The sequence below is a fragment of the Colobus angolensis genome, unplaced genomic scaffold (genome assembly GCF_000951035.1).
Source record: "Colobus angolensis palliatus isolate OR3802 unplaced genomic scaffold, Cang.pa_1.0 Scaffold446, whole genome shotgun sequence".
Lineage (NCBI taxonomy): Eukaryota > Metazoa > Chordata > Mammalia > Primates > Cercopithecidae > Colobus > Colobus angolensis.
Genome location: NW_012117888.1, coordinates 575,194 through 589,968, shown reverse-complemented (window position 1 = coordinate 589,968; position 14,775 = coordinate 575,194). Strand labels below are relative to the sequence as shown.

Below are 14,775 nucleotides of genomic sequence, written 5' to 3'. Positions count from 1 at the left end.
TAATGAGACAATTTCTTTTAACTAAATAAAAGAGAACAAAATTATAGATATAATAGTAACTTGATTTCTTCTTACCTGCCATGTGAGGGGCGATAATGGTGAATTAACTTCATCTGCTGAGACACTAAAAAATTAAAGATGCCTTAATATGTTAAAATATTTAGAATAAATCGTTAAATATATATTATGAACCTTACTATGTTATCTTTTAAAAAAAATTGTAAAGAATTTACCCATGTCTACACTTTGGGCTAACAACATAAAACTTAAAGTTAATAGAAACTTATTTAAGTTTCTAATACCTGTTGCTCTACAGGAAACATCAAAATGGGTTTATTCTATGTAGGCCCTATGTATAGGTCTACTCTAAGGAATTCCCAGAAGCTAAAATAAGTGAAATATCTAAAGATATACTGTCAAAGGACAGACAAGATATTTATTATATGAAAATAACTAACAAAAACTAAAAAAAAAAATAATTTTTAGAAATTATTTAGACTAAATAATTTCTTTGGTCTAAATGCCAAAGAGCTCAAGCGAGTAGTTATTTTTGCCTACTGAATTACTGATTATGGACTCAACCTGTTCATTCTAACAAAACAGAGGCTACGAAGGAAATTATTTTCATCTAATTTTTTGTTGTTGAGATAAGGTAGACTATGCATGCTGTTATTATTAGATGGCAATTTTGAACAAAGAGTTCCTTTGGAAAAAATGCATAAACAAAATGTCCACTGAAGCTGCTATACCTTAACACTATTCTGGAACTTCTGTATAGTGCAATAACGAACAACAAAAAAAAAACCCACAAAAATTGGATATAAAGAATACAATTTTTAAAATTTATAGAACACATGATTATCCAAGAGAAAAAGACAAAAAATCTATTATTGAGGTAAGGTTACCAATTAAAGAAAAACATACAAAAGTTAATAGCTTTCCTACATATCAACTATAATGAGTTAAAAGATATATTAGAAAAAACGCTATTCATAAAAGGAAAGAAAAGTATAAAATACCTAGGAAGAAACTTAACTATACTTGTACAAGTACCTACATGAAAAAACTACAAATGTCTAGTAAGAGACTTGAATAACCAAAAGGTTCTTGGATAGATAAGTATTACAGGTATAACTTATCTTTCAACTTAATTAATAACTGAAATGAACTGTAATAATAATTTTTTTAAACTCAAGAAGTATTTTTTCATTTGCTTTAAAAATTTGACAAAGAAGTTCCAAAGTTAATTTGGAAGAATGGATGATCAGGAAGAGAAAAGTTATATAATAAAGGGGACTTCTCAACCCTCCCTTTCTACTAGCTCCAGAATCTACAGATTTTTCAATGGAAGGAGTATAGGACCACAAGTATATAACTTCTGAAAAAAATGACATTTAAGATCATTGTGAAAGTAATGGCTTACAAGTAGTAGAGAGACAACTGATTGATCACTTGTAAAATATACACAGAAAGAAAGAATTAAAAAGGGGAAGGAGACATGGTGAGAAAAAGGCGGGGGGGGAGGAAGAAAACTAGATTCCTTACCTCATACCAAATATAAAAATGAAAAGTTAAAAGATTTAAATATAAAGAAGAAATCACAAAGTATCACAAAAAAATACAGGCAGTAATTTTTTAAATATTGGAATAGAGAGAGCCTATGGGAGAAACAATCAAAATTAAATACTAACAAATTTGAACACATAAAATGTAAAAACTAGACTTTGCTCATGGTCAAGATAGACTAACAGTGACCAGATATATACTCTGACTGAAAAAAACTAAAAGAATGGCCAAAATATTTAAAACTATGCCTTCCGTGACGTTGAATATTAGGCAAAAAATGACATTATCCTTTAGAGATGAGTAAGAAGGCGAATCCCATAACTGAGCCAAGTTGGTGCATGGAAAGAGTTTCCAGCCCAGGAGAAAAAACTAAGGCAGAGTCTAGCAGGCCCAGAATTCAGGAGACAGAGCTGGAGCCAGGGAGAAAAGGGCAGAGTGAGTTCATAGCACACAGTAACAACGAAAAGGGCAATGCACAGAGAAAGGAAAGAGATCTACAATCCCTCAAATTTTCATCTGAGTGTACTGACCATTGAACATGTATGTGAGGAAATTACCCTAGGCAAAAGGATGAAATTACCCCCAAAGATTAGAGGAAATAATTCCCAGATTCTCAAGAGGATCAGGAGTGGCACCAGTTCCCACCAGCTAGATTGGAAAACCTCATAATTCACAGGACATCCAGTAGAGAAAGGTGTTGCCTCATTAAGGGGACAAATTTATTCCTAGACTAAATGCTGCACTGGTCCCACATAAATAAATTATAAAACCAAGTCCCAAAATATCAAATTATTTCCAAGTAATTTAACCATATCCCAGAACAGAAGTCAAAAATATGTATAATAATACTATAATATCCACATTCAAGAATGTAAAGTATACAATGTCTGTCATTCAATCAAAAATTCAACCAAGCAATGTTCAGGAAGCTAAAGGAAAAGACTGAACGTGGTAAGTACAGACATAAGCAAACTTCTAGAAATAAAAAGTGCAACATCAAAAATTAAAACAAACTGGATGGAATTAACTGCAGGTTAGACATTTCACAAGAAATGACTAGCAAACACAAAGACAAAGCAGAAGGACTTGCCAAAACCCAACACAGACAGAAAAATATTAAAGAATGAATAGAACATTAATGTTCTGTGGCAAACTTCAAGTGGCCTAATTGGTGTTCCATAATAGAAGAGGTCAAATGATAGAAAACATATTTGAAGAAATAAGGGCCCCAAAATTTCAAATTTCATGAAAATAAACCCACAAATTCAAGAAGCTCAATGAACTCCAAACAAAAGTAACATGAAGAAAACTACACCAAGATATATCACCATCAAATTACTTAAAATGAGTGATAAAAAATGTTACAGACACCCAGAGGAAAAAAGGACACATTAGGCAAAGTAAAACAAAGATAAGAATATTCTCATAGAAAACAATAGAATCCACAGGATGGTGGAGAAACCTCTTCAAGGTACTCAAAGAAAACTAAAATGTCAAACTAGAATTGTGTATGAGACAAAATATCTTTCAAAAATGAAGGTAAGCTAGGCATGGTAGCTCATGCCTATAATCCCAACACATTGGGAGGCCAAGGAAGGAGGATTTCTTGAGACCAAGAGTTCAAAACCAGCCTGGGCAACATAGTGAGACCCTGTTTCTACAAAAAATAAATTTTTTTAAGTTGGCTGGGTGGGATGACACATGCCTGTGGTCCCAGCTACTTGGGAGGCTGAGAGGTGGGAGGATCATTTGAGCACAGGAAGTCGAAGCTGCAGTGAGCTGTGATGGCACCACTGCACTCCAGCCTGGGTGACAGAACAAGATTCTGTTTCTTTAAAAAAGAAAAAAAAATTAAAAAATTTAAAAAATACTTTTTCAGACATACAAAAGCTAAAAGCATTCAATCAGCAGACCAGTAGCAAAATTATGTTAAAATCTCTCTTTTAGGCAGAAAGAAAATGATGCACACGTAAATACGATTCTACACAAAAAATAAAGGGCACTGGAGATAGTAACTAAGGGATTGAACACATAAAATACATTATTCTGATTATCTAAATGTTCTTAAGAAATAATTGTCTAAAGCATAAATAACAATGTGTTATAGTATACATAACAGATATATAAAAGGTAAAATGTATGACAACACACCAAGGCTAAAAAGGAAGAAATATAAATATACTGTTGTAAGGTTCTCACATGATACATGAAATGGTATAATAGCAGTTGAAGATAGACTGTGATAAGCTAAATATCATACTCTAACCCCTAAAACAACCACTAACATAACAAAAAGTTACAGCAAATAAGCCCACAAAGGAAATAAACAAAAATTTTAAAATATAATTCAAAAGACAACAGAGAAGGAGAAAAAATGAATAAAAAGGATAGAACAGAAGGGAAACATACAGCAAACCTCAAAATATCATTAATTACAAAAATATAAATGATTTTTAACACTGCAATTAAAAAGTAGATTGTCAGATTCAATAAAAAGCAGGAAGATGCTACCATATGCTAACTACAAGAAATGCACTTTCTCTACAAAGACACAAATCAGTTAAAAATAAAAGGATGGAGAAACATGCATCATGCTAATACTAAACAAAAGAGAGCTGTACTGACAATACTAATATCAGAAAAGTAGACTTCAGAGCAGAGAATATTATCAAGAATATAAAGAAAAGTCATTTCAGAATGGCAGTAAAAATTCACCAAGAGGACAATACAATCCTAAACATTTATATACCTAATAATAGAGCTTCAGAATGTATGAAGGAAAAATTATAGAACTACAAGGAGAAAGATAAATCTGCAATTAGTGTTGGAGATTTCAATAACCTTCTCTTACTAACTGATAGACCAAGAAAACAGAAAATAGGTAAGGTATGGAAGATTTAAACAATACTATCAACCAACTTAACACAGTTGAAATTATACAAGACTCTAACCAATAACCACAGAAAACATTTTTTTCCAAGTTCCTACAGAACTTTTACCATGACAGACCATATTCTGGGCCATAAAAAAACTCAATATTATTTCAACAATAGAAAGTACTTCTGACTACAAGAGACACAAACAAATTGCAAAAGCAGCAATATAGATAGGCAATACATACTTGAAATAATACTCAACATCACTAATTTAATCACTGAAATGAAAAATAAAACATTCTGATATAATTTGTTCTTTTTAGATTGGCAAAGATTAAATAGATTGATAATGTATAATGTTAACAAGTATGGAAGTAAAGCTATCCATGTGTTACTTGTGGGAATGCAAACATAAAGCTTCTGGAGACAATATATCAAAAGCTTCAAATGTACATTTATGCTTTAATCCATCAATAGCATACCTTTAAGCATTTAAGTTAAGAAAATAATACAAGTGGGCCAGGCATGGTGGCTCACACCTGTAATCCCAGCATTTTGGGAGGCTGAGGTAGGTCAATCACTTGAGGTCAGGAGTTCGAGACCAGCCTGGCCAACATGGTGAAACCTCATCTCTGCGCCGCACTCCAGCCTGGGTGACAGAGTGAGACTCTGTCAAAAAAAAAAAAAGAGAGAGAGAGATGAAAGGACAGGAAGGGAAGGGAAGGAGAGGGGAGGGGAGGGAAGAAGGGAAAAGAATGCAAGTGTACAGAATATATAAAGTTCATCAAAATGTATATTTAGATTTAGTAGGTATATAAAACCATCACTATAATATTAAATGAAAAATGCATATTACTAAACAGTATACTCAGTATGATCTCATTTTTGTTAACAGAAAGTATGTGAGATATTTCTAAAGGTGGGGAAGGGACGGGGTGTGCTCACCCAAGCACTGCTGAAAAAATGTCACAGAATTTAAATTATTATTTTCCCATAATTTAATGTGTTTTGATGGGTGCAGCAAACCATCATAGCACATGATGTATACCTAGTAACAAACCGGCAGATTCTGCACATGTATCCCAGAACTTAAAGTATAATTTTAAAAAAAGAAAAAAAAAGTTAAGGTCATGTAATACTTCTTAATATTAGAAAAAGAATACCCACAAAGTTATTTCCCTTTTGAATAAAAAAGCAGGTGAGAATTGAGAAAGGAAGGACTGAGATACAAAAGAAAGGAAAAATAAAAAGTCTGTAATAGTAATAACTATAGTTTAACAATTAATAACATATGTGACACTTTGTGTGCTAATCACTGTCATAAGCAATTTAATACATTAACCCATTTCATCTTTACAGTAACCATGAGGTAGATACTGCTATTATTCGTGTTTTACAGAAGGGGTATATGTGGCTCAGAGTAAGCTAAATAACTTCCCCAAGAGACAGATTCAGGATCCAAACGCAGACAGCATGGTTCTATTAGCCTGAACTCTTAACCACTACAATAATCTACCTCTCTATAGGAAGAAAGGTAAGTAGAAAGAAATAATCAGAGAGCTAACATTTACTAAGCATGTAGGTGCCAGGCACTAGGGCTGATTTTAAAACTTACCCAAAGCCTCACAGCTAGTAAGTGCTAAAGGTGGGACTCTGACCCGAATCTGCCTGACTTCAAGACCTAAGCTCTTTCAACTGTACCCTGATACTTTGCCAACCAATTTCTCAATAGTTTATCACAACTTTCTTGTATGTTTGCAATGTCCCAGGGCTCATGCTGATTGCTAGAAGTGGCTAGAAATCTTTGGAAAGTAGACCACTGAGATCACTTCCAGTACAAAGCTGTCCAGGCATTTCAGGGAGACTAATCATTCATACCCAAAACCTAAGTACCCAGAATTTTTCCAGTTTTCTCTTACAAATCTACATGCTACCTAATGTCACCAACAGGTAATCCATTCCTATTAATTGTGGATTTGTATATTCAAAAGCCATATTTCAAAATATGAACATGCCCAAAACCGCAATATATTAAAACATCGATCTTGCCGGGCATGGTGGCTCATGTCTGTAATCCCAGCACTATGGGAGGACAAGGCGGGCACATCACTTGAGGCCAGGAGTTCGAGACCAGCCTGGCCAACATGGCGAAACCCTGTCTCTACTAAAAATACAAAAATTGGCTGGGCATGGTGGTGCATGCCTGTAATTCCCGCTATTTGGAGGCTGAGGCAGGAGAATCGCTTGAACCCGGGAGGCAGAGATTACAGGGAGCCAAGATCACGCCACTCCTGGGCAACAGACAAGACTCCATCTCAAACAAACAAACAAAACCATCAATCATTAATCTCATGAGGGCGGGGACCATATCTCTCTTGATCACTATTGTATCTCCCAGCACACAACACAGTTCCTGGCATTCATCATTTCAACCTATTCTCCCAACTTAGTCACTCAATGAATATTTTTTGAGTACCTACTATGTGTGCTATGCATTGTGCTAAATGGAATAGAAAATAAAGTCCGTGATCTCATAAAATGTTTATTGTACTGTACCCACTGGGTAGTGGGATGCTGATGAAAAACAATAAACAAGTATAGAAGTATATATTCAGAATGCCAAATGGTGTTCAGTTCTATAAAGAAAAGTAAAGCAAGGTGTGGGAAATAGAGACAAAAGGGTTGGGGAGGCATGCTCTTATACATGTTGTTCAGGGAATGCTTTGCTGATGAAGTAACATTTAAACAGAAACCTGAATGTACAAGATTAAGAAATATGGCTGGGGGAAAATCATTCCAGGCAGAGGCAAAAACAAAAAGCCTTGGGGGATGAGGAGAACGCCTGATCTGCTGAGATTCAGCAAGGAGGCCAGTATAGATAGAAAAGAACTAACCAGAGAGAGAATGAAAAGACAGGTTTTGAAACCAAATGCTGGGCATTACTAGGCCTTAAAGCACTCTAGTTTCTATTCTGAATAACAAGGAAGTCAGCAGAGAATTCTGAAGATGAATGATATGATCTGACTTACATTTCAAAAATATCAATCTGAAGCTTTTTGGGAAACAGACTAAAGGAAAGCTAGGGTAGAAAAGAGACCTGTTAAGAGGCTGCTGTAATAATTCAAGTAAGAGATGGCTAGGACTAGGATGGTAGGAGTGGAGGTGGTTAAAAATATCAATCTGATGCTTTGTGGGAAACAGACTAAAGGAAGGCTAGGATAGAAAAGAGACCTGTTAAGAGGCTGCTGTAATAACTCAAGTGAGAGATGGCTAGGACTAGGATGGTAGGAGTGGAGGTGCTAAGACATGATTGGATTCTAAATATAGTCTAAAGTACAGCAACAAGATTTGCTAATGGATTAGATATCAGGTGTGAGAGAAACGGACAAGTTAAGGATGACTCTCAGGTTTTGAGATGACCAACTAGAAAGATGGAGTTGACATTTTCTGAAATTGAGAAAAATGTAGGAGGAACAAGTTTAGGGGTGCAACAGGAACATTAATAGTATGGTTTTGGAAAATAATGTTTGACATGCCTAATATGCATCTAAGTGGCAGTGTTGGGTATTTAACAGGTTATATAACCCTGCAGTGTGTGTGTGTGCACATATACATGTACACATATGCAAATGCAAATACTCATATGGTGAAAAGGTCTAAAAGGCAAAGTAGCAAAATAATGTGACTTGTCATCTCTGGGGAGTGAGACAATGAGTGATATTCATTTGTTTATTTTCTCTTTATGTTTGCTAAATTTTCCAATTTTTCAACAAGAAAGCTACATTACTCTCATAATCAGGAAAACATTAAAGAATCTTTGGTTTTGTCTTTCAAGAAAGAACTAGATAACTGTTTTGAAAATGAGAAAAGAAAAAGTAATAGTTTTATAAAAGAAAAGCCAAGATTGGATATCACAGTTTTACAGTTTGGGCAATTGAGGCCTTCTCAAGAGAATGTTAGGAACCTGTGGAGGAAGCTTAAGGCAGGAAATAAAGGAATGGGAAACTTAAAAGAAAGCAAACATGTAAGATAGCAGAATCAGTATTCAAAAAGAGAAAAAGTGGGTTAAATCCAATTAAATGAAATGTGAGATGGATGAATATTTCTAGGCTTGGATATGAAAACTAATCTTACACTTGAACTGAATTCTGAAGGACTAAGTGAAGAAGGTAGACGGAAGGGAAATCCTAGTAAAGAGACCAGGATGTAGAAGGTAGAACACAAACAAAAGATAAAAAATTAAAAATAAATAAATAAAATAAAAGAAGGTAGAACACAGAGATAAAATCATCCTGGAATGAAGAAAGAAGTTCTGCTCCTAAATGCAAATGGTGCCAGTGGCCGAATGTACAAGATGAAGCTCTCAGGGTAAGCAGAAACCCACTTCAATCTTATGGGTTAAGTTAAATATTTTAAGGTTTATTCTAAAAGTTGTAAAGAGTCATTAGAAGATAATACATGGGAGTCACAAGTAAGATTTATGTTTCAGAATTATCACTCTTCCACTGTGCAGAAAACAGACTTAAAGCTAGGCAAACCTGAAGAAAGGAGCTATGTCTGGGGACTGTTGCAATAAGCCAAGCAGAAAAAGAATGGGCCTGAATATTCTCAGAGGATTGACTCAGGAGTTGAGTCTAATCTAAATTCAAACCATCAAAAAGAATAAATAGAAACTTTCAAGGTCTTCTAGTTCTCAGGAATTCATATATGTGGATTTATATCATGTATTCACATAGAAGAATTTAGTAACACCCAATTGAAAAGCAATGAAAATATACACAATATTATAGAGAATAAACACAATCAATGCTAAAGAAATACATTATTCCTGGCAGGAATAGCAATATAATAAATGTTTGCTGAATGAATAGATAAATGATTCTATCATCAAGACAAAAATGCATCTATGAGCAAAGAAGATCAGCATTTTTTATTTTGCTTATATCAAAAGTAAATTTAACTCCTACTTAAATTATCTAGTTATATTAAATCTGTATCACTTATTTAACTAAAATCTATATACAAAAACATCACCGTCAAAGGATCAGTACTCGTTATAAAATATTAAGTAAAAACTAAGATTTTTATACCTCTTTTCACATTCCACAGTTTGTTTTGGCTTGTTTCTCATCACAGAAGTTGAATGATTAAGAATCCTAGAAGTAAATCAACATATTAATTCCCAAATACATTAAGGAGAATATTATATCACAAGATATATTTAAAAATCTCTAAAATAAACTGCATCTGGTCCTTGAAGATCTTTGCTAGAAAATAATATTTAAATATTATTTAGATCAGATGCCCGTAAGTGTACTACTTACAACAAAATGAAGCTCAGCAACTTTTCCAGGCATCTTCTTTTATAAACCCTTTCTCAAAGTTTGGATTATCTTCTAGCCATGCTATTATTGCCCTTTGCATATCTAACTTTGGGCTGAGATAGAAGATAAAGAGATACAGAGGTACCATCATGACTGATTTATTTTTTCCAGCACAGCAAATTATATGAGGTGTGTTCATGTAATACGTAATTATTTTGCCAAATGAAAAATTTTAATTCTAAATGCAAAATCAGTGCTCAAGTTCAATTCTTTAAAAAAAAACAAGTTTCTTAAACTTTTAATAACTACATAAAACCATTAAAACAAAAGAAAACAATGAACCATTATAAGAGAGAACTATTTCTACATAATGTTACATAATTCTAAGTATTAATCTCAAAGTCAAAAGTAATGAATTACTAACTATCCTTAACATAAGTAACCATACTTGAGTTCTTAATGTTACTATATATATAAATATAATTTTCACTTTTAAAATTTAATATCATAGAAGTAAAATCTCTGCCTTTTATTCAAAATAAAATCTACAGATGTCAACTGCCAAAAGAACATAGAAACGGATTTGAAATAAAAGCTATATATTGACCAATAAAATACATAATGAATTAAATATAAGTTGGTAATTACAGAAATATGGTTAGCATAAAGAAACCAAAGTCCATTATGCCGGATTCCTCACCAGCTTGGATCTAGTAGGGCCTCACTAGGAAAAAGTGATAGAGATGCAAAGGACAAGTATCATACACCAATCAGTGTAGCTTGGGCCAAACAATTTCAGAATTAAGGACATTCATTCTTCTTTATACAGGCATGCATTAAAATTGCCTTAAATTCTTAAATGCAGAAAAATTAAGGTAATGAAATATCTAAAACTATTAGGAAAAATATATTTTAAAAGAGTATTTTTTTTTTTTAAAGAAGAGATAGCAGTAAGTACTATCCTGGAGGAAACTGCAGAATTATTGCAGGGGCAGGGGAGTCAAACTACAATGGCCTTCACTACGGTAAATTCTGATTCCTTCTCACCACACATTCATTAGTGTTGTGATTATGGCTGTGTATGAGTTATATTGAAACAGAAAAAAAAGTTGAGATCCACTTACCTATAAAATATATTTTATGTACTTGAGAATTCACCTACATAAAATTTTGCTATGTACATTATTTTGTGTTTTACTCTGATACCCAAAGTCAAAACAAACATCTATTCTAATTAAACATCTAGATTATTAACATACTTCCCTAATCCAGTTACCAGTACTTATTTTAAGTAAAAGACTATACAATTCAGCTATGTCAACCTGGTCCCATAATACTTGAAGGCTTCCACAAACTCTAGATACCTTGATGCGTGTCTTGTTGCTCTGGTCCTCTGGAAGAGTTTATCACTGAATGATGCCCTACAACTTAAAGGCCTCTGTCTGTATTCACATTTTACATAAATCAACCAAACCAAAAGATGGGGGAAGATGTTTTTGGAGACACAGGGTAGTCATTTGTAAAGGAAGCAGAAACAAAAGAATACATAGATTTCAAGGACTGAGAGATCTACCTAATTAGTTATAACAAGCTAGAGGTTAACATGATGCTCCTCAAATTGAAATGTTCATATGATCAGGAAAAAATCATAATAAAAGAGGTAATGTCCATAATTTCTATAATTCTAAAACAAAATTATGAACTTCCCAAACCTAGTTTTGCTTTCCATGATCCTTAATTACATTTTAATTATAACTTTTCATAATTGCTTTTTGTTATTTAGCTATATCACATAGTAATTAGAGGCTCATCTTTCCACAATAAAGAAAAACTCTCAAGACACACCTAAAAGCAAATAAAATAATTACTAAAAGGAAAGACACAACAGAAAATACTACAGCGTAAGTTAGCAGGAACAAACATGCAATGGGAACCGGTTAAATGAAGCTATTTATTGCAAAATCACACATATATTTTAATCCTTTCTTTAGAATGATAACTAAACAAAATTTAAGAAGCCAGTTAAACATCGACTTATTAAGCCCCTTAAGAAAATCAGTATAAGAAAAAGAGCAGTAGCCACCTTTCTAACACTAATATAAATGAGTAAGACTCATGGAAATTTGTAAAACTGGCTCAGTAATTTATAATACATATCAGCTTCTTTGTTTTTCAACAGAATTTCCTTTTTTATTATCAAGTTAATATTAAGAATATTCTAATAGTATCATTTTATTCTCAGTTCTTTCCTTGATTTTTCTTGTTCTTAAAAACATGATCCCTTTTTTCAATTTTATCTTATTTTGGTAAGAACATTTAACAAGAGATCTACTCTCTTAACAAATTTTTAAGTATACAATAGAGTATTGTTAATTATAGGCACAATGTTGTACAGCAGATCCCTAGAACTTATTCATCATACAACATTATTTTTAAGATAATGATTTTTTTCAAGACTTTTTTTTATTTCCCAAAATAATAGTGAAGGTAAAATTAGAACTTGCTGAATGGCTATTTAAATATAGTTAAAGCCATTGATTCAGAGTGACTTCAATACACTCAGATGCAAGTAGAAATAATAATCCAATATATTGACAGGGGATGATAAAGACTATTTTTCAATTTTAAAAAAAATTCAACAATAAACTATAAACATAAAGTAGCTTAATCAACACATCTTAATCAGACAAAGTGGGGGCAGTCTTCTAAATAACTAGGCTTCAGACTTTAAAACTTTATGAGTTACCAGTTTGATGGTTTATTTGCTGATCTCTTTTCTCACCCTTTCTGAGTATTAATTCTGTACAATATCCTCTTGCTGCTCCCCTAGGATAGTTTCATGTACCAAGTACTGGCATAAAGTTTCTTAAAGAATCAAAGACATTTTAAGAAATAATATGAACTGCCAGGCGTGGTGGCTCACACCTGTAATCTCAGAACTTTGGGAGGCTGAGATGGGCGGATCATGAGGTCAGCAGTTCGAGACCAGCCTGGCCAACATAGTGAAACCCTGTGTCTACTAAAAGTACAAAAATCAGCCGGGCATGGTGGCACACGCCTGTAGTCCCAGCTACTCGGGAGGCTGAGGCAGGAGAATTGCTTGAACCCGGGAGGTGGAGGTTGTGGTGAGCTGAGATTACACCACTGCACTCCAGCCTGGGCAACAGAGTGAGACTCTGTCTCAAAAAAATTTTTTTTTAATTAAAAAATAAAAAATATATATCAACTAAGCAAGTGGCAAAACTGCCATAAGGAAATCATCACTGAACTCAATGTAAGCTGTTTTTTAATTACCTCTAGTTTGGGAGAAGACACATGGTTTCATTTAGCTGAGAGCTAACACTGCATTTGTCTTCTACTAGTAGCAAGTTAAAGAACAGCTAAGTAATATGCAGTCAAAGTAGCAGTCCTGGATGATATTTCCCTGTAGGTGAGGGCAATCTTAATCCAGTTAAATTATTTTTAATCAAGACTAAAAACAAACAAAATGTACAATAATTATTTTAAAACCTAAAAAGAGATGTTACAACTCCTGGCCTACAATTTTAAATAGCATTTCAGATCCTTCTCTAATATATTTGGAATATAAGACACAATAATACAGCATGAAAAGGAAAATCCACAACCAGAGAAGGTATAAATTATACCAAATCCACTGTAGGATATATCCTCATATAGGATTACACTTAGATTTTTGGTCTCATTCAAATTCAAGTATTGTGACAGTAAACAAAAAATTTTAATTCCCCAAATCTAAAAGATCTAAGTAACGGCAACATATTGTAGAAGGAAGAAAGATTATTTAATAGAAAAAATACTAGATTTAGCATTAAAAAATTCTGAGATCCAGTTTAAGTACAGGCATTAACAGAATTGGCTAGGGATCTAAAATTCTATAGACATTATAAATTTTAAAAGTAAAATGTGCTCTTTGGCAGAGCCTGGTGGCTCACACCTGTAATCCCAGCACTTTGGAAGGCCGAGGCGGGTGCAATCCTTAAGGCCAGGAGTTTGAGACCAGCCTAGCCAGCATGGTGAAACCCCGTCTCTACTAAAATACAAAAAAATAGCTGGGTGTGGTGGCACACACCGGAAATCCCAGCTACTTGGCAGGCCGAGGCATGAGAACGACTTGAACACAGGAGGCAGAGGCTGTAGTGAGCCAAGATTGTGCCACTGCACTCCAGCATGGGCAACAGAGCAAGGCTCTGTATCGAAAAAAATAGTGCTCTTTATTTTATGATCATATTATAAATATTTTAACGTCTGCAAAAATTAGACATACTTACAACAATGTCACTGAATATTAATATTTAATCTAAAAAGCTCTTATATTAGTATGTACTAACATCTAAAAAGGATGAAGAAGAAGAGAATCAGAAAAAGACAGAAATTACTTTTGCATACATCTTGAAGAATAGCAGGAGTTTTCCTTAGGGAGAACACATAATTTTTTAACTAATGGCTCCTACTAGTTTTAAATGTATTGATTTAATTTTCAAGCAGTCAATCAAAAATATTATATGTGCCACATTTTCTTAATCCAGTCTGTAACTGATGTACATTTGGATTGATTCCAAGTCTTTGCTATTGTGAATAGTGCTGCAATAAACATACATGTGCATGTGTCTTTATAGCGGCATGACTTACAATCCTTTGGGTATATACCCAGTAATGGGATGGCTGGGTCAAATGGTATTTGTAGTTCTAGATCCTTGAGGAATCACCACACTGTTTTCCACAATGGTTGAACTAGTTTACAGTCCCACCAACAGTGTAAAAGTGTTCCTATTACTCCACATTCTCTCCAGCACCTGTTGTTTCCTGATTTTTTAGTGACTGACATTCTAACTGGTGCGAGATGGTATCCCATTGTGGTTTTGATTTGCATTGCTCTGATGGCAAGTGATGATGAGCATTTTTTCATGTGTCTGTTGGCTGTATGAATGTCTTCTTTTGAGAAGGGTCTGTTCATATCCTTTGCCCACTTTTTGATGGGGTTGTTTTTT

At 33.7% G+C, this 14,775-nt stretch overlaps 1 protein-coding gene across 2 annotated transcripts in view; it reads right to left on the bottom strand.

The window, feature by feature from the left end:
• Nucleotides 1–14,775, bottom strand: part of LRCH2 (leucine-rich repeats and calponin homology (CH) domain containing 2) — a 129,203-nt gene that overhangs the window by 36,847 nt on the left and 77,581 nt on the right. For both annotated transcript variants that reach the window (XM_011957537.1, XM_011957538.1), the window contains exons 12-13: nucleotides 9,533–9,598; nucleotides 76–124 (exon numbers count right to left, since the gene is read on the bottom strand). In XM_011957537.1, the coding sequence (XP_011812927.1) occupies nucleotides 76–124; nucleotides 9,533–9,598 (115 nt within the window). The remainder of the gene's footprint in view (nucleotides 1–75; nucleotides 125–9,532; nucleotides 9,599–14,775) is intronic.